General features: G+C 37.3%; 1 protein-coding gene across 1 annotated transcript in view; it reads right to left on the bottom strand.

Moving 5' to 3' along the window:
* The window catches only part of LOC120297656 (prosaposin-like), a 56,988-nt gene that overhangs the window by 2,506 nt on the left and 31,412 nt on the right, over nt 1-23,070 (bottom strand). Inside the window, exons 5-13 of the mRNA XM_039320534.1 lie at nt 16,262-16,459; nt 15,466-15,618; nt 15,223-15,282; nt 12,024-12,029; nt 10,646-10,759; nt 9,765-9,860; nt 2,499-2,682; nt 1,001-1,206; nt 404-484 (exon numbers count right to left, since the gene is read on the bottom strand). Of these exons, the coding sequence (XP_039176468.1) occupies nt 404-484; nt 1,001-1,206; nt 2,499-2,682; nt 9,765-9,860; nt 10,646-10,759; nt 12,024-12,029; nt 15,223-15,282; nt 15,466-15,618; nt 16,262-16,459 (1,098 nt within the window). The remainder of the gene's footprint in view (nt 1-403; nt 485-1,000; nt 1,207-2,498; nt 2,683-9,764; nt 9,861-10,645; nt 10,760-12,023; nt 12,030-15,222; nt 15,283-15,465; nt 15,619-16,261; nt 16,460-23,070) is intronic.

Here is a 23,070-nt window from a genome sequence, read left to right as displayed (position 1 = left end):
ATTTTGCTGTACATGAAGGCTGCATGGATGGGATTTCACAAGGGCTTCTGACCCACTCGTTCTTTATGCTTTCTTAAAAGGGAGCATTTGCAGAGGGGCGTGCATAGCCACTGTCTCCCTCCAAACCCCCTTTCCTGTTTCTTCCCCTTCCCCTTCACATTTGGCCTGTATATTGTGAAGGGAGAGTAGTATTTGGAAGCCTGGGGTTTTCTTTATTGTTTTCTTTTTATTGCTTTCTGTGTTTGATTTAGCGGCCCATATTCATTTTTGAGTCAGGTGGCCTCCAGAATTTATTGTCTTCAAGGACTGGCAAGTTACATACAGTAAGTACTGTGAAATGAAGAATTCAATGGCACTTAAGGTTTTGTAACTGCATATAAATCAGTTTTACAATATGACTTACCACACATACAAAGGGTGCTTGCATGACTTGTATCAGGAGATGGATAGCAGCTGGTTCATATTGGTCCACCAGTTGATCACACTGTAATAAAGCAGAAAGAAGTCAGACTAAGGCAGGTGCCTGGTGGGGTCCTCTAGCTTCAAAACCAACTAAACCTTTTATCATATCAATTAAATGAATTAATCTAAATCATGGTAACTAGAGCAACCTGCTTCATTCTAGTATATTCCAGATTATCCCCAATATGTTGATGTCCAGCCCAACGGAAGGACTATAGGAAGGAGAGAGTTGATCTGGAAATACTGCCTTCACTCCAACTCCCAAAGAATTTCACTGTGGTTGCCCAAAATCTTGTTGATCTGGAACCTCAAAACATTTCTTTCATCTTCTCAAAAGTTGTTCAAGTTCTTCCCAACTAATGTGAATGTTCCAACCAATTGGAAAATGGTTTGTAACTCTTCAGGAAGCTTATAATTCATAACTCCTTTTTTTCTACCCATTCTAACAGGATGAGGGGAGAAATAAACAACTGGATTCTCTTTTTTACTCTTCCATAGCATCTTAACTCCTTAGAAATTTGTCTACAGAACTACTTACTGGATATACCAAAGCATCGGGGAGTAGTTGGCATCCTTTAGCAAGGAAAGATCCAATATGGGCTTGTGTTTCATTCTTCTCCAGTTCACCATCAATATAATTAACAAGAAGTATACACGTGTGACATAGTTCACTATCCTTGTCTTCTGATACTTTCTCAAAAGCTACTTTCTTTTCAGGAGCTATTTTCTCAAGAGCTACTTTCTCTAAACATCAAACAAATAAACAAACATTAGAGTGGACAGCTTGACTTAATGCTAGTTCTCATACATATGTGTGTATAACAAATTATTTTAAGTCATTTCTCAGACATTCCTAATGCAGTACAGAATGAGCTCTAAATAAAACACAAAAGCCAGTAAACAAACCAAAATTAGAAGCAGTTGCAAGAAAGTAAATTTAAAGGTATGAACAATATACAAAGCCTAAAAGCATCATCTAGTTTGAAGTCTGTATCTGATCTTTAGAACAAGATTAAGCACATTTTAAAGGCACAAGGTTATAGTTTAATATCATGATCATCAAAAGGGACAACTTCTAGTTTCTTTGGCCCATTTTTATGGTTTTAATTTGGGAATTGAAGCAAAGGATTTCTGGAAGGCAAGTTCCCCCATCCCTACCTAACCCACTAATATTCCCCTCTAAAAGTCAGAAACCTATAACCTGGGGTGTGGTTTTGCTGTTTAGACTCATTTTGAATATTTTTCAATTCTATTTCCTATATTTTGTTTTTAAAAAAGGACAAAAATCTGTTTTTCAGGAATTGGGTCACTTTGCCACCCAATTTCAGAAACACAATCTAGAACTGCTTATGAGCAGAAAATGAAGTGGGATGGGGAGAGGGCAGGGGGGCACATGAAACTCCTGAGTTGCTCATCCTTGGTTTAAAGACAAATAATAGGCAGCAGCCAAGCATTCAGGAAAAAGTGATTCATAAATGGGATATCCCCTTCAGAGAGATCTGAATAGTTAGGAGCATTGAGTTTGCGGATAATGATTATTAATCTTCAAATGCTTCTCTGGGAGTCTGTTTAGCGCGAAAAGTCTATCAGAAAGATGAAATCGCCTTCAAGTCAACTTTGATTCTTGGAGACTTCGTGGGTATGTCTGCATATTTGGCAACAATAATGAAATGCCTACTTCCAGGTTGTTGTTGTTTCAGCTTCTTAATCTACTGAGAGAGCCAGTTAAGGCATCAGGCTAGAAACCAGGAGACCAAGAGTTCTAGTCCCAGTTTAGGCATAAAGCCAGCTGGGTGACCTTGGGCCAATCACTTTCTCTCAGTCCTAAGAAGCAGGCAATGGCAAACCACTTCTGAAAAACCTTGCCAAAAAAACCTGCATTTATAAACTCCCATCCATGTAGGAACATGATCCAATCTTTCTGAGATTGGATTTTGTGGAAGTTAGATATGTGCTATAAATACAAAGTTAAGACCAATAAAATGAATTTCATTCCCATCATGAAGGCAGAAGATGTAGAACAAACAAAAACCTACTGGTGCTTAAAGATACATCTTCTGGGCAAAATTTGAACATAATGCACACGGATTCAGGTTTAGTAGCCTCCAATAGCATAGTGAGAACTGCCATTCCATAAGAATTCACAAAGTCCCTGCACTGAGGAACGACTTCATGAGGCAACATGTAACAAACATTCTCCATCTGATGGACTATTTGTTCCTGAAATATAGAAAGATTAAAAAAATAGATTAAAAAGAAATCAAGCATCTAATCTGCAGAGAGTGCAAATGAGGGAGAAGAGAGCCGTTACATGTAGTCCTCAGCTTACAACAGACCCCCAAAAAAGGTGCTTACAACTTGGATTCAAATTTCCAATGGTCATTCTCCTATGGTCATGTGATCACATTCTGGTCACATGGCAACTGGCCTGCATTTATGGTAATTTGTAATATCTGTGGTCAAAATGTTTTTTTTTTCTGGAAACTGGTATTTATTTCTAGTTTCTGTCAAAAAAAAACCATTGTGGACAATGGGCTCACTTAATGACTATGGATTAAGCTTAATGAATCACAGAATGAGTGGACAACCATATAAATTTTCTTAAATAAAATAAAATAAAAATCATGGTGATTCACTTAATGACCACTACAAAAATATTGTAAAATTGAGTCAGGCACATGATGACTTGCTTAATGACCAGCATGACTTACAACTATATTTCTGACCTCAATTAAGGTCATAAATCAAGGATTATTTGTACTTCTTTCTTCCAGTAACAGCAGAAATGAAAGAAGTGAAGTTAATTTGCTGAAATAATGTTCAGAGGTGAAGACCGTTTTAGTCATTCTTGAATAGCAGAGGGAAAGGTGACAGAGGCAGGAAATATAAGAGTATTTTTTTTTTTAAGTTCTCTCTTCTCTGGTTATCTTTTCAAATGTTCTGCACCTTCCCTAAATCTGAAATAATTTGAATCCAGCCAGCCTGAATCCACATTATGATTGGACTAAATGGAAAGCCTCATAGAAACAAAAATCAAATGTTGATTTGGTTGCTCGAAATCAAGAAACTCCATGCTTTTGTCTTCATTTCTTCTCATAATTTCAGAGATGAAGGCTTTGAAAATTAATTCAGTGTAGACTTCCGGTGGTTAAAGCGGTGGAAATGGCGGCTACTTTGTAGCTGTCCTCCTGAGATGGTGTCAGATCCGCGGAGCACAGCGTTCATCAGCTGGCCCGCGGCTCGCAATCCCCTTCCCGGGCGAAGAGAAGGGGTAGAGATCGCATGAATAGAGGTAGAACCTCTTAACCCTCCCTGGATTTTTATTTTACGGGGGTAGAAAGAGTGCTCCCTCGGAGTTCATTGCCTTCTCCGCCTCTCAGCTGTCTTTGTTTCTTTGGAAACAAAGCGAAACGCCGCTACCATCTCCGTATCTAAAGTAACTGTGAGTAATCTTAAACCGGACAGAACTGTTTAAAGGATTTTATTTATAGTTTAGTTTTATTTTATTTTTTTTAGTTTATTTAGTTTATTTAGCATGTGTTGATTTTTTCTTATTTTTTGAGCTTTCCCTTTTTTTTTTTTTTTTCCGGGCGGAAAAGTGAGAGTGAAAGTAAAATGGCGTTTTGAAAGTTTTTTTTTCTTTTGAAAGACGGACTGGCTGAACTGTTGTTTAATACTGCTTTCCTTTTTAAGTTTTTTTTTATCTTTTGGGAGCTTTTAAATTGATTCCATTTTATCCTATTTTACCTTATTTTTAACTTTTGGACTATTTATTTTTTATTGGTATTTTTATGAAGAAAGAAAGATAAATTGAAATGGCTTCAAAACGACAACCAGCTACTACAGCTCCTAAGGTAACTTCTTCTCCTGCTACCTCTACTGTGCAACAACAACTTAAAATAATACCCTCAGTGCAGCAACCTAAAACTACTCCACCCTCACCTCCCCCATCTGGCACATCAGCACAAGACATTAAAGAAATAATGGTAAGTGCTGTGTCACAGTTTAGGGAGGAAATGAAGCAACTTTTGGAACAGAATAAATCTGAGAGCAAGGAAGAAATGAAGAAAGAGATGAAGGAGCTTTTAGAACAGAATAATACTATATTGAGGGATGATATACTTCTAGCTTTATCTGGAGTGGCCTCAGTGGTTGTGAAGCTGGACTCTAGAGTGGAGGAAATTGAAGAAACAGTAGAACTTTTGGACTATAAATTCCAAGATATGGAGAAAAAAGTGGAAACTTCACAAGATGATATTCTTATGTTCCAGTATAGACAGATGGAATATGCTTTGAGAATAAGGGGCCTGAAAGAAGATAAAACTCAAGATCTGATGGAAATGGTGATTAATGATTTGGCTGTTATTTTGAATATAGACAAAGATGAGTTACGTGGGGAAGTGGAAAGAATTTATAGAGTTAATTCTTGGATTGCAAAACAGAGGAATCTGCCTAGAGATGTGGTGATATATTTTGCTAAGAAGTCCTTGCGAAATCAGATTCTGCAAACTTTTTACAATAAAAGATTCCAGATTGCTGCTCAAGATATTATTATTTTAAAGGAAATTCCACCTAAAATTTTAAGAAGCAGAAAAGATTTTGCTTTTCTAGCAAATGAACTTAAAGCAAGACAAATGCCATTTAGATGGGAGATTCCGATGGGCATTGTTTTGAGCCATGCGGGGACACGTTATAGACTTAATACAGTTGCTAAAGCTAAGGAATTTTATAAAACGGTCCTGGGTGCAGGCTCACCCTTGCCCATGATGCACAAAGTCCTGAGTGATAAAGAGATGGAACAGAAATCTGAAGATACAGGTGCGATGACTGCTGGACAGGTGGTATGGATGTCTCAAGTAGAGGTTAAAGAACAGAGAATGACCCGTGCAGCACACAAACGTAAAGAAAAAGAACAACAGAAAAAAGAAAAAGAAATCAAAGAATCTACTCAGCAAATTGTTTCAGTGCCGGTGGGAGGAGCAAGACCCAAAAGCTCTGCAACATATTCTTCAGTAGCAGAATTTGAGGGGATCTTCTCCAGGCTTAAGGCCAAGGGAGATGGCAAAGCTCCTGACCTGGAATGTTAATGGATTAAATATTCCTCAAAAGAGAAAAAAAATCTACCATTATTTGAAACAACACAACAATGATGTTATTTGTTTGCAAGAAACTCATATTACATCTAAAGACCAAAAATACTTAAACAATCCTCGTTTGGGATCTCATTTTGTATCTCCCGCCCCTGGGAAAAAAGGGGGTGTGGTAATTTATGTTAAACAGAACTTATCTGCTACCCTGTTAGAATCAGATCCTCATGGAAGATATGTTATGCTTGAACTTGGTTTATATGGCAAGAAAATTCTTATTGTGGGGTTGTATGCACCAAACCAGCAACAGGAGCAATTCTATAGGTTGTTACATCAGAAAATAACTTTGTTGGACTATAGATCTGTGATTTTAATGGGAGACTGGAATGGTGTCTTAGACATACAAAAGGACAAAAAAGGCTCTTCTACCTTTTTTAAACAGGCTAAACTACCTAAAGCCTTCTTTGACATGAAAGAAGATTGGGAATTGAGGGATTATTGGCGTGAACGTAATCAAGAAGAAAGGGACTTTACCTTCTTCTCAGATAGACACCAATCTTTTTCAAGAATTGATTTCTTTTTGATTACAACAGACTTATACAACAGGGTGAAGAATGTAAAAATTTTTTCTAGGACATTGTCTGACCATAGTCCAGTATGGATGGAACTGTTTGCTGAGAAAGAAGACAGGAGATCCTGGAGGGTGAATGAGAATTTATTCAAACAAGAAAAAAATGTTCATAAATTAAAGGAATGTTTAAAGGAATATTTTGCTTTAAATATGAATAAGGGAACATCAATGTCAATGGTGTGGGATGCAAGTAAAGCTTTTATGCGTGGTATCTTGATAAAAATGAATAACTTGCATAGACAGAAACAGACTCAGAAACGTAAAGATTTAGAAGAGGAGATTAAATTAAAAGAGAAACTTTTAATTTCAAATCCTTTAGACGAAAAGGTGAAAGGAGCTTTAAAATTGTTAAAAACACAATTTAACATGTTGATGGCTGATCAAGCTGCAACCAATTTATTATTTATGAAACAAAATATATTTTGTAATGCTAATAAACCAGGGAGATGGCTGGCTTATCAGTTAAGAAAGAAACAGAAACAGAGGAATATAGATAAAATAAATTATAATGGTAAATTGGTTTATCAGAAAGAATTGATTAAGAAATCCTTTTTAGAATACTATCAAAAATTATATAAGAGTGCCAATATTCAAACTACAGATATAAACAATTATTTAGGTAAAGTTAACTTTCCTAAATTAACAGAAGATCAGGAAAAAGAGATTAATGGCTTAATTACTAAAGAAGAAATTGTTACAGCTATTAAACAATTGAAATTGGGCAAAGCGCCGGGTACGGATGGGTTGACATCTATCTATTACAAAACTTTAGTAGAAGAGATGACTCAACCATTGTGTGAATTGTTTAATAACTTATTACAGGGTTTAGAGATCCCTCCATCTTGGCGTAATGCATTTATATCATTGATTCCAAAAGATAATCAAGATCTTACATTGCCTAAAAATTACAGGCCTATATCTCTTTTAAACGTGGATTATAAAATCTTTGCAAAAATTTTAGCTAATAGGTTTATGGGGATCTTGCAGCAGTTTATACATAAGGATCAATCGGGTTTTATAACTGGAAGGTATATGAAAAATAATGTTAGACAAATTATTAACTTATTAGAGTATCTAGAAAAGAATAACCAAGTCTCTGCAGGCCTGATATTTTTGGATGCTGAAAAAGCCTTTGACCAAGTGAATTGGCAGTTTATGTTATGTTTAATTAAGGAGATGAATTTTGGACAAAATATATTACAAGTATTATCTAATATATATCAAAAACAGACTGCTCAACTTATTGTAAATGGGGGTTTGTCAGAGGCTTTTGTAATAGAAAAAGGAACAAGACAGGGATGCCCGTTATCTCCGTTATTGTTTGTTTTAACATTGGAAATTTTGTTGATTAAAATTCGGGAGTCTCAAGAAATAAAAGGAATAGAAATTAATAAAAAAGAATATAAATTAAGAGCCTTTGCAGATGACTTGGTTGTTACTCTGTCTCAACCTACCTGTTCGGTGGTAAAATTATTACAATTGATTCAACAATATGGATGTGTTTCTGGTTTTAAAATTAATAATAATAAGACCAAAATATTAGCTAAAAATATGACTAATGGTGATAAACAGGTTTTAGTTAACTTAACAGATTTTGAAATTGTTGATAAGGTAAAATATTTGGGGGTCACATTATCTGCTTCTAATGCAAAACTGTATAAAAATAATTATGAAAAGCTGTGGATGGAGGTACAGAAGGATTTAAAAAACTGGAACAATCTACAGTTATCCCTTATGGGTAGAATTGCAGTTATCAAAATGAATGTCCTGCCAAAGTTTATTTTTTTGTTTCAAATGTTACCTATTTTAAAGAATGAACGTAATTTAGATGAATGGCAAAAAGGTATTAATAAATTTGTTTGGGCAGGGAAAAAACCAAGGGTGAAACTTAAAATAATGCAAGATTTTCGTGAGAGAGGAGGACTCAAGGTACCAAATATGAAATTGTATTATGATGCTGTAGTATTAACATTGATCAGCGACTGGGTGAATTTAACAAATATAGAAATACTTCATTTGGAAGGTTGGGACTTACTTTTTGGATGGCATGCCTATTTAATATTTAATAAAAAAGTGGATTGGGTTTTTAAGTCTCATATTATAAGAATCTCTTTGCTTAGAGTGTGGAGAAAGTATTATAAAAGTGACTTCAAAATACCATTATGGGCTATACCTCGGCATGCCATAGAAGGTATAAGGAAAGGGGTTAATATGGATATGGTCTCTTATGCACAGTTACTTAGATGGGATGGCCAAGATTGGCAGTTAAAATCTTTGGAAGAATTAACGCATGAAAATTTAACTTATTCATGGTTCCAATACAGACAAATAGTGGACAGATGGAAGATGGATTGTAAAATGGGCTGGCTTAGAGAAGATGAAGCTCTTTTAAAACAAGTAAGAGATCAAAGGCCAACCCATATTAAGAGAGTTTATGGGGTTTTAGTGGAATTGGACTCAGAACCTGAATTAGTTAAAGATTGTATGATTAAATGGGCACAGAATATTGGTGAAACGATTTCAATGGATACCTGGGAACTTATTTGGATAAGAAATGTTAAATTCACACAAGCGCAAAATTTAAGAGAGAATTTTTATAAGATGTTTTATAGATGGCACCTTGATCCAAAGAAAATGTCCATTATGTACCCTAATCTGCAGCCGAAATGCTGGAGATGTGGACATTTGGATGCTACTTATTATCATACTTGGTGGACGTGTAAGCATATAAAAGCTTTTTGGATTAAGATATGGTGGAATATCCAAAGAATTTTTAAACGGAGGGTAAAATTTACTCCGCAATTATTTTTACTAGGTATTGTTACTGATTGTGATGCTAAGGAGGTTATATTGATGTTAAATTTGATTACAGCCGCTAGGCTGTTAATAGGGCAATATTGGAAGAAGGAATCCTTGCCTACTTTGCAAGAGTGGTTTCACAAAGTTTCGTATCTGGCAGAAATGGCAAAGATTTCGGCTTTTTTAAAGGAGCAATCTCAAGAGAAATTCTTTGCAGTATGGGAAAAATGGATAAATTTCATACAATATAATTTGGATATGGAAAAATACCATTTAGCTTTTTTATAATTTGTAATGATTGTTTTTTCCTTCTTTCTTTCTTCCTTTTTTCTTTACGTATTATTACTTATATATATTTTTTTTATATATATGTTCTATTTTTCGTCTACTTTTTTCTTTTTTCTTTCTCTCTCTCTTTTCTTTTCCCTTTTTTTTCTTTCTTTTTTAGTATATATTATTCATTTTAAAGTTTATGTTATGCATATTATTATTACATATATTATTATATATATTATTATTATGACCTTTATTATTTTTATTAATTACTTTATAAATTGTAAACGTTATTTTTTAAAATTTGTTAAATAATCCTATATTCAGTTCTGGGAAGTCGGGGGGGGAGGGTGGGGTGGTTTGGGAGGGGGGGGGATGTTTATTTGTAAAATTTTTGAAAAATTTCAATAAAAAAAAAAAAATTAATTCAGTGTATAGAAGATGCCTTCAAGAAATTCTCCTCTATCACCATTTCCCGCAACATAATAACAGACTAATTCAGTGTTTCTTACTTCTGTGTTATTGTTCTCCACCAAGTTCTCTGCCACCTGTACAACTTTCTTGCACATATCACATACCAAATGAGGTTTATCTTCATCTGAAATTGTCTACATAATGGAGTTGAGAGAGAGAGAGAGAGAGAGATTAAACAAAACAAATGTAATAAAACAGTATTTTTTAGGGTTAAGCAAAAGTAAAAAATATATAACATCGTTACATTGTCAAATCTGATTGCAGTGAGAATATTAATTGTCTCTTGGTTAAGATGATCTCTGCAATCGATACAGAAAGAAGTGACCAGGCTTTCTTCTCAACTACAATAATTTGAGAAAATTTCATTGTTTGAATGAATTACAATTAATTCTCCTTTGCTAATGATCCTTAAATGGTAGTTACATTATGATTCTTAAATTTTCTAGACTCTTTCCAGTTGTCACCTGCTTAGGGCAGCATCAGTGGAAGTGATTAATGGCTAAAGATGTCTTTTGTGGAAGCCATTGTTAAGACATATGCTACCTACCATATGTGGGCTGCACAAATTTGGACAACCCCCAGATAGAAACAAAGAGTCAGTTTCTGTATTTTTTCCCCCCTGCCATTTAGTGGTCATCTGCATTTTTCAGCTCTTCACCTTAGGTCTCAGAGATTTTTCTTTTCCTGATTTCCTATTGAACCTCTTAGCTGTTTCTTCTTCTATGCTCTTACCGTAAGGTTAACTTTGTTCCCCATGAAATGCCTTCTCAATTTTACCCAAGGATACATTTCACATTCTACTTGTTTTGGTTTTGAGCAAATCTCAGCCATTCTCCAGTGGCTTGTTTGGACAATGTTATTAGCTTCTGTCCTTCTGCAGACAGTGCCTTTATATGTGTCTGTATATATGTTTATGTACCTTAACTACTGCTCCATACAGGTCTGAAAAGTAGTCCATTGCCTTCAAAGGATGAAAAGGCTCTGATTTTGTAATGTCACAGAATCCAATTTTACCGCAAATTCCCATTGGTGGCTAGAAGAATAAAATATTCCATTAGAAGCTAATGTTTCATTTTTATGAAGGCCATGGCATTGCATACTAACCATATCAGGATGTTTTGTTTGCTATTTTTGGTACTTGGTTGTGATACTCAGACATTAAGACATGACAGTATGAAATTAGCATATATGCATTTTTACATGCATCTTTAAAGAGATAGAAAGCTGCAAAGGTCCCACATATTACTCCTTTGATGTAGGGAATAGTCTCCTTAAAGTGGCATGAATTCCAACTGAAACTGAGACAAGATTTTGCAACCCCAAACCCCCTATTATCACAGCCTACAGACCCAAGACTGTCAGTGTTCCTTCTAACAAAAATTTCCTGTCATTTCATTGACTACAAAAACTTTAGCATAAACCTTCACTGGAGGTGTTTAAACAAATGCTGGATGACCATCTGTTAAGTTAGCAATATTACTGGATTCCTGCACTGGGAAGACAGAGATATAAGATGATAAGGATCTCTTGCAATCTTATAATCTATGATTCTGTGATATCAGAAAAACATAGACTTGATTCACATAACGTGGGGATCACCATGTGGGCTTGTACAAGGAACTGAATTCCAAATTAACTAAATAGGTTGAAGTCATAATTAGCAATCCTAATCAAGGCTAACTATATTTTACAGGGTTTAGGTGATTGGCTTCAATAAGTTGTACAAAGTAAAAATTTTAAAACTCTAGAACTTGCTGAAGGGAGGAAAAATAAAAACAGAGGAAAGACCTGAAGTTCTTGGCTTCATTCACATATGTCACATGACCACACTTATTGGTAGATTCTTCCGGCCTGCTGAAATTGTACTGACAGGAAGAGGTTGACCTGTGGTCAGTTTTTCTTAAAACAATAAAAATTAAACCATGCAAAGCTTTTTGGAGCTATTAAGTAACTGGGAGGTAAGAGAATCCAGAATCCCTGATTCTAGGAAAGGTAAGCTCACCATTCAGTAGGTTAACTCTGGTGTCATGAGAATATAAACCTATTTCTTTTTTAATAACTTTGGGTCTTCAATTTTTTTTTCAGTAAACTGCTCCAATTTCAGACTGTTGACATACAAAGCTTGTGAAGGCTTCCTTTTTTACCTTCATTTTGGGAACTGCAAGGAGGAAGTATTGTCTACTGTATTCTATTTTCCCCCAAACCCCAAGCTCTTTTCAGTCAGACAATATTGTTTGCCATTGCTTAACACAAAAATGCTCAACATGAAAAAGTTTGAAGTGGAAAAGCATACATACCGTATCCTATGGTCAGACAAATAGGAGTGAGGAGAAAAGAAAAGAAAATATAATAAGACAATTATTCAAAACTTAAATTCTACTAACTGAGCAAAAATGCCATATAATAAATAGGTATCTTCCTTACTCCATCAGATTATTCTCTCAGGTTCTTTTAATGTTCTGCCACCAGAATGTAAAATTAAAAGAATGTGTTAGAAAACAAAGCTGAGATTATCAGAGACTGCAACCCTCCCTTAGATACAAATTGCCTTCATCTACTGTGAAGGATCACATTGGCATCATAATGGTGTAGGGTTTGATCACAATGAAGCTGAGCCCAGCCAAGCATGAGGCAATGTGAGGCATAGCAGTGGTTGTCCTTCAGGAGGAGAGGGTTGCATCTGCTGAGCAAAATTATCCCTAATCTGGTCTTCTACTTTCTGAGCATTTGCTTCAGGACATCACCCTGATGGTCTACAGATAAAATAGACTGTGGTATGCCTCCACCACTTTTGAAATGAGATTTAATCACAATTCCATCATTTGTTACACGCAGTAATGGAATTCAAATACATGAAGAACCAGTTTATTATGTAATGCAGGCCTGGGCATCATGCACTTCCGGTGGGCCGTTCTAGGCCTGGGAGGCCTCCTCCAGGCCTCCAATGCCTAGAACAGACTTCCGGAAGTGGCATCAATGCACTTCTGGCAGGCCATTCTAGGCCTGGGAGACCTCTTCCAGGCCTCCAATGCCTAGAATGGACTTCTGTGAGTGGTATCCATGCATTTCCTGTGGGCCATTCTAGGCCTGGGAGGCCTCCAGAAGCCAGCTGATTCTCCAAATTCAGGTAAATTTAGCTACCGTTTCTTCCGAACCGGTGTGAACCAACTGAATCCCACCACTGGTTACAAGTGGGGTGATGAAATGGGCAATGCCTTGCCTTTTGACTCAGAAATTAGACCTCTTTGACTAGTCCTCTTATGCAACTGCTTCAGAATAACAGTTCACTGAACCAAATTTGGCCTACTTATCTCCCACCTCAAACCAGCCTATCTTGTTATTCATTTAAAACAGGGGTCTTCAAACTCGGCCCTTTTATGCCTCATGAACTTCAACTCCCAGAATTCCTCAGCTAAGCACGCTGGCTGAGGAATTCTGGGAGTTGAAGTCCATGAATTATAAAAGGGCCGAGTTTGAAGACCCCTGATTTAAAAATTACATTGCTGTGATTAAACAACCTATCAAAATCAATCTTCAGTCATTTTTAATGATGTTCTCATTATTTATAATGTGAACTACTAGAAGCACAGTGATAAAGACTTCAGGTTCATAGAGAGAAGTCTTAATGCCACTTTTCTAGATAGTTAAACGTGATAAGGAAGATACAAAACTGAATGTTGTGATATTGGTAAAGTAATCCCAAATGATTACTCACCTATCCAAAGCTTTGCTGTGCCTTATTTTTCAAATACCATATGTACATTCTATTGTTCAGCAGCCAGTTCCTTAAACCTCTGGATCTATGTATTTTAACTTCAATGATTCTTGCATTAGTTTTCCTCTTGTAGCACTCAAATATAGGTAGCAATCTTGGTTGTGTCATTTCGGTTAAAAGTTCAATCAATCAGAATAGAACTGGAAGGGACTTTGGAGGTCTTCTAGTCAAGGGGTCCTCAATCTTGGCAACTTTAAGACTTGTAGACTTCAACTCCCAGAATTCTGGGAAAGTTGCCAAGGTTGAGGACCACTGTTCTAGTCCAACTCCCTGCTCAAGCAAGAGACCTATACCATTATAGACAAGTGACTGTCCAGATAACATATCTGCCTAATTTGACTATCTGGCATGCAGACTAAAGTTTCTGTTCCCCTAAGAATTGAATCTCCTATCATCAATACTCGCCTTTTTTTCGCAAGGGAAATCGGGGATACTTTTCTTTCTGTCATAGGAATGCTAGGTTTTGCCTCTTTTTTAGAAACTATTGATGACTGCTCTTTTATAGGTGTCTTTCTTCCAGGGGGAGGTTATGAAAGCGATTATTCAGTTCCCAAGGGACTTCATTGGAATGGACTAGGCTAGGGTAGATAGTAAGGGCTTTGCTCTGGGTTATTGTTTTCTTCTAAAAGTGACGTGTTTCCATCAGTCTTCCTCTTTAGGTCCATATATAGTGTTGTTTTTTATGGAAGCTGTTTGTTCTCTACTGTGTTCAATTTGGATAGATCGGTTTTCTTCTTTAGGTTCATTTTTTTGAGAAGCTGTTCGCTTCCTATTGAGTTTAATTTTAGTGTAGTGTTCTTGTTCTCCCTGTGGTTTACTTAAATCCTGCCAATGGGAAGAGGAAATGGCAAAATCCAGGATAATTGGAAGTAGGTTATTCAAACATTGCTAATTAGTAGTGACCACAAAAATTATACATCTTAAGATGGGTGATCATGTCTTGAACACAATGATTGTAAGAGCTAGGCAGGATGTTGGATTATATACTCTTAATACATTTTAGCAATTATAATCAAATGTATGGGGCTCTGAAATTCATCCAGTGAAATTCATCAGCCGGTTCGCACCAGTTCAGGAGAACCGGTAGCTAAATTTACCTGAATTCAGAGAACCGGCTGGCTTTTGGAAGTCCAGTCTAGGCCTCGAAGGCCTCCCAGGCCTAGAACAGCCCACTGGAAGTGCATGGATACCACTTTCAGAAGTCCGTTCTAGACATCGGAGTCCTGGAAGAGGCCTCCCAGGCCTAGAACGGCCCACCGGAAGTGCGTTGATGCCATGTCTGCATCACATAATAGAACCAGTTGTTCAAATATTTGAATTCCACCACTGAATTCATCCATACTTAAGTGCCATTTCCATGCAGTTTCCCTGGGCTACACTTATTGAACAAAGGGCAAGGATTTTAAGTGCAATGAAATTGTTTTCTACTTATTTTTATTTAAGTAAGTCTATAGTCTTGGAATCTTATGCACTGGTAGGGATTTCTTTGCAGGACAACACATTTTAAACTGTTATTCTTCTTTGTTACATGTGCAGCAAGGGCTGAAAAAGCATATTTACATAGATATTCAATTAAGATTTGTGTTTTTTTTCTTTTTCTTTTATTTGCATTCATTTTTATATTTTTAATTGTAATCTAGGATAAAATTAATGTCCAGAATAAGTTGGACCTTAACCATGCATTTTTGCTCGCAAAAGACACGAAGATGCAATCAACTTACCAAGAGAGACATGAGGAATTGCACAAAAGCATGTGCGTATTCAGGGACATATTTCTTGCACTATAGAAATTAACAAAAAAAGACCAACTTGAATAATACTCAAAAATTAACCCATGCGATAATAATCAATAAATTATTTGTGAGCAGCTCAGTTAATTCCATTCTGGCTCCTCATTGAGATGCTCCTCATCCATTGTTACCAAGGTATGTTTCCTCTGTTAAGGGAAATGCTAAGTGAATTACCTCATCTGCCATATGGGTCCCCAAACCTTCACACTGCTGCTTGGCATAATCCTCCAAAGTCTGGATAAGGAAGGGGCTGTTCTTCAAGATTTCGTGTATTTCTATAGCCACCATCTTGCATTCATGACAGGGATCTACATTACTCTGCCAGAACTAAAGATAACAGAGGAGAACACAGGATTAACATAACTACTAATTTGTGTGGCCAAAGCTTATCTCATAAAGGAGGTTTCTGTGGAAAGGGTTTACATTAACACCTCCAGAAACACAGTTGAGTTGGGATGAATAATTTTACCAGACGGTAGAAATAATATCAACCTTGAGTGTTAGCTACACCCCTCACAGGCATTTGGTGATCCCAAAATACTGCCTCCAATCCATCTATGTGGACTGCTGAAGCTCCCACAAGAAATAAATAGACATGAATAATTTCTAATCTGATACTTTCCCAAATTCTCAGCTACCATAGGAATTGCCCATTTTATCTGGCTGGCACCAGGCTAAGGGAAACTAATTCCTGCAAATAGCTTGTGCTTGCATCTTTACTCATTTTGGAGATGAGACAGATGATACGAGAGGATGTTGAGTTGAAGCCTTTTCACCTTTATATAAGAGTCTCAGAGAACTTTATCTGAAGGAGCCAGCCCTTAGAAGTCAAATGAAGATTGGTTCAGATATCCCAAGCCTCTTAAGCTAGAATGGAAAGCCCCCCCCCCCCGTTTCTCTGAGATCTTTCTGTCCTGTTCTGGTTGAGTGTTTGATTGGGAGGGACCAATCATCGCAGCTGTTTCCTCACCCAAGGCTCTGTTTGGCGTTTATCTTGAGGACTGAAGAGAAGAGGCACATTAGCTATGAAGGGAGACAGCATGTCACGAAACTCTGTTTTTTCAGGCCATTCTTCTGATTTTAGTTGGTTCTGAAACTTCAGTGCTCTGTCAGGACTGTGTGGCTGATTGCAGAGTAGAAAAGCACCACACACAATTTCAGGTCTATCCTAAAAAAAGCCAAAGAGAGAAACAGTTTCACAAAAGGATCTTCCCAGTCTTTAAAATACAGGAAATCCTCGTCTTACGAGCACAACTGAGCCCAAATTTTCTGTTGTTAAGTGAGACATTTGTTAAGTGAGTTTTGCCCCATTTAACGGCTTTTCTTGCCACAGTTGTTAAGTGAATAACTGCAGTTGATAAATTAGTAACCTGGTTGTTAAGTGAATCTGGCTTCCCCATTGACTTTGCTCGTCAGAAGGTTGTAAAAAGGGATCACATGACCTTGGGACACAGCAATGGTAATAAATATGAACCAGTTGCCAAGCATCTGAATTTTGATCACATGATTCTGGGGACGCTACAAAGGTTGTAACTCTGAAAAATGGTCATAAGTCACATTTTTCAGTGCTGTTGTAACTTTGAACATTCACTAAACAAACTGTTGTAAGTTGAGGATTACATGTAAAACACTGTGTTCCAGCTCAAAATTTAGCAGTCTTATAGACATCTTGTTCATTTCTCAAAAGAAACTTTTGGTTTATGGGCCAAATAAGTACTATTTAGCTTCAAAAACTGATGAAGCAGTTTCCATTTCTATTTCTTACTAGCTGTTCCCGGCCACGAGTTGCTGTGGCTTAGTCTGGTTAAATGGAAAAGAAAGAAAAGAGAAAGCCCACGTTTGTAATATGTTTAATTTCACAATGCTTGTGGGTATACAACATTTTTTGTCGTTCCATTGTCTGTGCAGATATAGAGATTGTCTGAAATCATAGCGTATGTTGCTTTTACGTCCAACAGATGGCGCTGTTTTTCACAAAAAGCATGTTTTTACCTGTCACAGGTGTGACATCTATATAATATAGATATTGACAAATTATAAAGCTAAAAATTCGACTCTTGGGTAAGTCCATAATAAAACTAATAAATACCAATCACCAAGAAGAAAGTAGTAAAAAATTTAATGAGCCGAGCTTTCGTTGGGATCACCCAACATCATCAGGGCTTTAAAAGTAGTCACTGGGAAAGAGCCTTTATACGATGTTAGCAGCCTGTATCCGGCTTCTAGAACGTGTTATTGGACCCAGCTGTTCGTGCTGTTGGCATTCCACTGAGTCCAATACAAGCCTCCTTAACGATTTGGGTGGTAAATCCTCCCGCATACATGTATGCAGGAAGGCCAACTTCCGATAGCATGCCAAGATACGGCATGTGAGCTTCTCCCAGCGCCTAGCTAAGAGCAAAACTTCTCTATCATATTGACAAGTTATAAAGCTAAAAATTTGACTCTTGGGTAAGTCCATGGGCAGGATTCTTATAATCATTTTCAAAATCTCATTTCAAATCTATTCTAGACTCATAGCCCATTTATAACTCTCCAGAAACAGCACTGTAATCACTCTTTTGCCATTGGTTCCCCCCAAAATATATTTTTTCTAAATCCTTAAACTCACATTTAAAACATTTTTTGCTAAGGATTGAAGGAAACTCAGCCAGTGAAGCCTAAAACTCACCTTTCCAAAGGTGCTTAAAATTTCAAAAGCAGTAAACAAGTAATTCCAAAAACTATTAAGAAAGAAGGTTCAACTTTATATGGGCTGAGTTATGTCTGTGAGCTTAATTGAAATCCCTAGGCTCCCAGTCACTTGTTGGCTCACTAACCAACAGCAAAAACTTGGGTTTCTGAAGTCTATTCACAAGGAATACATGAAGGCAATCTCACAATCTCTCTTTTCTCCAGAGATTTAGCAGGCGAGGATCCATCTTCCAGCTCCCTCTCTCTTCTACCATGTCTTCCCCACTTCTTCAGGGACATCTAGCTCACCATGTGCTCACTGGAAGTCCCCCATATGTGAAGTTTTTGAATGGAGACAGAACATTTCTCCCTTCCCCCCAAAATAAAAGGTAATCTGATATCATTCTTACTTATTGCATTGTGTATGCTAATTATATGGGTATTACCAGTCAAATGGGTTTTGTAGGTTTTTGTAGCAGTTCAAAAGCCTGGAAAACCAGTTTGATCAGATCAGATATGAAAGGGAGGTGGTTTTGGTGACTTTCAAATGCTTTAAAAAAATATCTCCAAACTTGACTGCAGAATTTAAATTTTAATAAAATATTTATTCTGCTCAAAACAATCAACTCCTATTTAAACACACACCTACCAGTCAAATATATTTCTATAAAAAGAGATCACCTTTTTAAATCACTAAAACATTCAACTAAAATAATCCTGTAAACTGTTCTAGTTGGAGGACATCTAACGGTAGCATGCACAATCATGAAACAGAATCATATTTTGAAATAAATAGAGTGACATTCAGTTCTTAGAGTACAGATGCATCACCATTTAGATTTTTTGCTATCAAAGTCTCAGGAAAAAGGCAAAGATCTGGAAAATCATGAGTCTGGAATTTGCTGTGACTTGTGATCTCAGTCCTTCAACAGGACATACGTTCCTGGATATCATCACTCCTACCAAGAGCACACAAACTCTAGTCCTCTAGAACAGGGCTTTTCAACCTTTTCACAGATTGTACCACTTTTAGGACATGACAATATTTGAGTACCACCAGTGCTTAGCAAGTGTCAAAAACCTGATGACTAAAAAAAAGGGGGGGGATTTTGGGTTTTACTGATTAGATTCATTTCTTGTATTGGAAATGGCTAGTTTATAATATTATGGAAAAGTAAAAAGTTGAGGTTCAATGTTAATGCTTCCTTCTCTACTGCAACAGAAGAAGTCTGTTCTTTTTCCCTTCTCCCCCTCACTTTTCCCCCCTTTTTCCTCCCCACTGTGTCCTACTATTTGCTTTTGTATTTTTGTATTTTATTCTATAATCTAATAAAATATTACAAACTGTAGAAAAGAAGGGAAAAAGTGCCAGTTTTAATTTCTTTGGTGGCTGTTCCTTTGCTGAATCACTTTCTCTTTGCACTGACAAATGTATGATGAATTTATCCATGTGTATTAATATGCACCACTACCAGCTAGTTCAGGGGTCTTCAAACTTGGCACTTTTAAGACTTGTGGACTTCAACTCCCAGAATTCCTCAGCCCTCATGGCTGGTTGAAGAATTCTGGGAGTTGAAGTCCACAGGTCTTAAAGTTGCTAAGTTTGTAGACTCCTGAGCTAGCTGGTTGACCCTTCTTCCTCTCTCCTTCTGAGCATTTTCCACAGTGTAGTAAGAATGCACTCCCCCCAAATCCCTTCCCTGTACCCTTAAAGACGCAGGAATCAAGTGCAAAGCAAGAAAGGCTCACAAAATAAGCCTCCGTTTTTTTATCTCTTTAAGCTGCCTCAGTGTCACAATATTGCAATCCTAGACTGAAAGGCTCTGGCAATTGCAAAAAGCTTTAGTTTTAAATTAAGCTTCTTTACCTTCAAAGAAAACTTTATAAAAGCCATAGAGTAGACAGACTCAATTAAAGGGGGTAAAACTAATTTCATTTATTTAAAGGGATTAAACCTTTCCTGTTGTCTTTTTTCCCCCTTCCCTGACCTAAACCACCTCCTTTTATAGCCTCTCCTCTCCTCCTCCTCCTTTTTCTTCAGTTCACCTCCAGCTCCAAGCTGCTTCTGGAAGCGCCAATCAGTTGGAGCCTTACTGGCTCCTGGGGCTTCTGATGAGCCCAGACAGTCATGCAGCTGCAGCTGTCTCTCCCTCAGGCTTGGGTTGCTTAGGCTCATTCCCCTCCCCTGCTACACTTGGCTAGCAGTCGCGTACCACCTGCCACATGGCAAAGTACCACAGATGGTACCCGTACCACCGGTTGAAAAGCCCTGCTCTAGAAGTTATTGAGTCACTCATAGCAGAAGCACTAGAAGGCAAGGCAAGAAACAATGAATGGAAGCTAGTCAAGGAGAGAAGCAATCTAGAACTAAGGAGAAACTTCCTAACAGAGAGAACAATTAATCAGTGAAACAGCTTGCCTTCAGAAGTTGTGGGTGCTCCATCACTGGAGGTTTTCAAGAAGAAACTGGACAGCCACTTGTCTGAAATGGTACAGGGTCTCCTGCTTGAGCAGGGGGTGGGGCTATATGACCTCCAAGGTCCCTTCCAATTCTGTTATTCTTTTACTTAGATCCAATCAGCACAGTAAGTGATTTTAGGGCCCAGACTTGAACAATGGGCCCTATCCAACAACTTGAAATTTAATGTGGATAAAAGCTAGGTTTTACACTTAGGTAGGAAAAACCAAAGGTACAAGTACAGATTACGTAAAATCTGGCTCAAAAACAGTAACTGTGAGAGGGACCTTGAAGTCCTAGTGACAATCACTTAAACATGAGCCAGAAATGTGCAGCAGCAGTCAAAGCAGCTAATACAATCCTTGGTTGTATAAACAAAGTCATATAATCAAAATCACGTGAAGTATTAGTACCGCTTTATAAAGCCTTAATAAGACCACATCTGGAATACTGCATCCAGTTTTGGTCACCATATTACAAAAAAGATGTTGAGACTTTGGAAAAAGTGCAAAGAAGAGCAACTACGGTAAGACGATTAAAGGCCTGGAGACTAAAACATATGAAGAACGGCTGCAGGATTTGGGTTTGGCTAGTCTAGAGAAAAGGAGGACTAGGGGGGACATGATAGCAGTATCTCAGTATTTGAGAGGTTGTCACAAAGAGGAGGGGGGGTCAACTTATTTTCCAAAGCACCTGCAGGCAGGACAAGAAACAATGGATGGATACTAATCAAGGAGAGAAGCAATCTGGAACTAAGGACAAACCTCCTAACAGTGAGGACAATTAACCAGTGGAACACCTTGCCTTCAGAAATCATGGCACTATCACTGGAGGTTTTTAAGAAGAGACTGGGCTCATCTGAAATGGTATAAGGTCTCCTGCTTGAGCAGGGGGTGGGACTAGAAGACCTCCAAGGTTCCTTCCAGCTCTATTCTGAATGACTCATGGGAGTCGAATTCCCCCCTTCCTGCTATGATACATTTTGGGGTGTGGGTTTGGGATTAGGGGGATTCATATTATTTTCTGTGGCCAAACAGCTGGGAGTCTGATGACCATTGGGTATTAATCATGATTAATAGTAGACCTCGTTTTGGAATACTGCTATCATATTTTCCCCTAGTCCTTCTTTTCTCTAGACTAGCCATGCCCAAATCTTGCAATCTTTCTTCACGTTTTAGTCTCCAGGCCTTTAATCATCTTAGTTGCTCTTCTCTGCACTTTTTCTGAAGTCTCAATATCTTTTTTTGTAATGTGGTGAACAAAATTAGATGCAGTATTCCATGTGTTGTCTTACTAAGCTTTATGGTGAGCCAACATGTTTAAGTGATCGTCCACTAGCACTCCAAGGTCCCTCTCACAGTTACTGTTTTTGATCCAGGTTTCGCCTAATCTGTTATTGTACCTTTGGTTTTTCCTGCCTAAGGATGAAACCTTGCTTTTCTCCACATTAAATTTCATTTTGTTGGATAGGGCCCATTGTTCAAATCTGTCAAGATCCTTTTAGATACTGAGCTTGTTTCCGAGTGTCACCTATTCCTGCCAGTTTAGTGTCATCTGCAAATTTGATGAGTTCTCCTTCAATTCCCTCATCTAAATCATTTATGAAGATATTGAGGAGTACTGGGCCTTAGACGAAACCTTGTGGTACCTCACTGGTTACTTCCCTCCATGTAGATGTAGTACCATTAAGGACTCATTGAATATGGTTTGTCAACCTGTTACAAATCCATCTGCCATCTATCCCTTTTTTCTAGCTTAGTAAGAAGGAGTTTGTGGTCTACTTTGTCGAATGCTTTACTGAAATCTAAGTATACTATGTCCACAGCATTCCACTGGTCTACTAATTTAGCCATTTTATCAAAGAATGAAATAAGATGGGTTTAGCATGATCTGTTTTTAGCAAACCTGTGCTGGCTTCTACTTATAACTTTATTTGTTTCTAGATGTTCACAGATCTGTTTTTTTATTACCTTTTCCATTATCTTTCTAGTTATTGATGTTAGACTGATTGATCTATATAGTTTCCTGACTCTAGTTTTTTTTTCCTTTTTTGAAGATGACAGCCACATCAGCTCTTTTCCAATCCTCAGGTAGTTCCCCGGTGTTCCAAAATTTTTGAAAGATATGGTACAATGGTTCTGAGATAACATCTGCCAGTTCCTTTAGAATTCTGAGATGTAATCCATCAGGTCCCAATGATTTATATTCATCAAGAACAGACAGTTGTTCTGTTACCATTTTCTTGTTTATTTTAATCTTTATTTCTGATCTATCTTCTACGGTTATGTTTTTGGTAGCTTGGGCTATGGTTTCTTTTAGCATGAGGACTGATGCAAAGAGTAAGTTAAGCAGTTCTGGTTTCTCTCTACTGCCTGTTATACTTCCTTGCCATCTTCTCGCTTTAATGGACCGATTGTTTCCTTGGCTTTTCTTTTTATTTATATGTTGAAAGAAACTATTTTTATTATCTTTGACTTTTGTTGCAAGTCTTTGTTCATTCTGAGCCTTTGCTTTTCTGACTTCATTTTTGCAGATTTGGACTTTCTGTTGATATTCTGCCTAAGTTCTATGTCCCTCTTTCCATTTTTTGTACTTGTCCTTTTTCTCTTTCAGTTTATCAGAGAGATCTTTGTCCAACCATGCTAGTT

The sequence above is a fragment of the Crotalus tigris genome, unplaced genomic scaffold, assembly GCF_016545835.1.
Source record: "Crotalus tigris isolate CLP2741 ecotype Arizona unplaced genomic scaffold, ASM1654583v1 scf7180000023654.2194447, whole genome shotgun sequence".
NCBI lineage: Eukaryota > Metazoa > Chordata > Lepidosauria > Squamata > Viperidae > Crotalus > Crotalus tigris.
The sequence above is the reverse complement of the archived record's forward strand: the minus strand, read 5'-3'. Positions and strand labels throughout refer to the sequence as shown.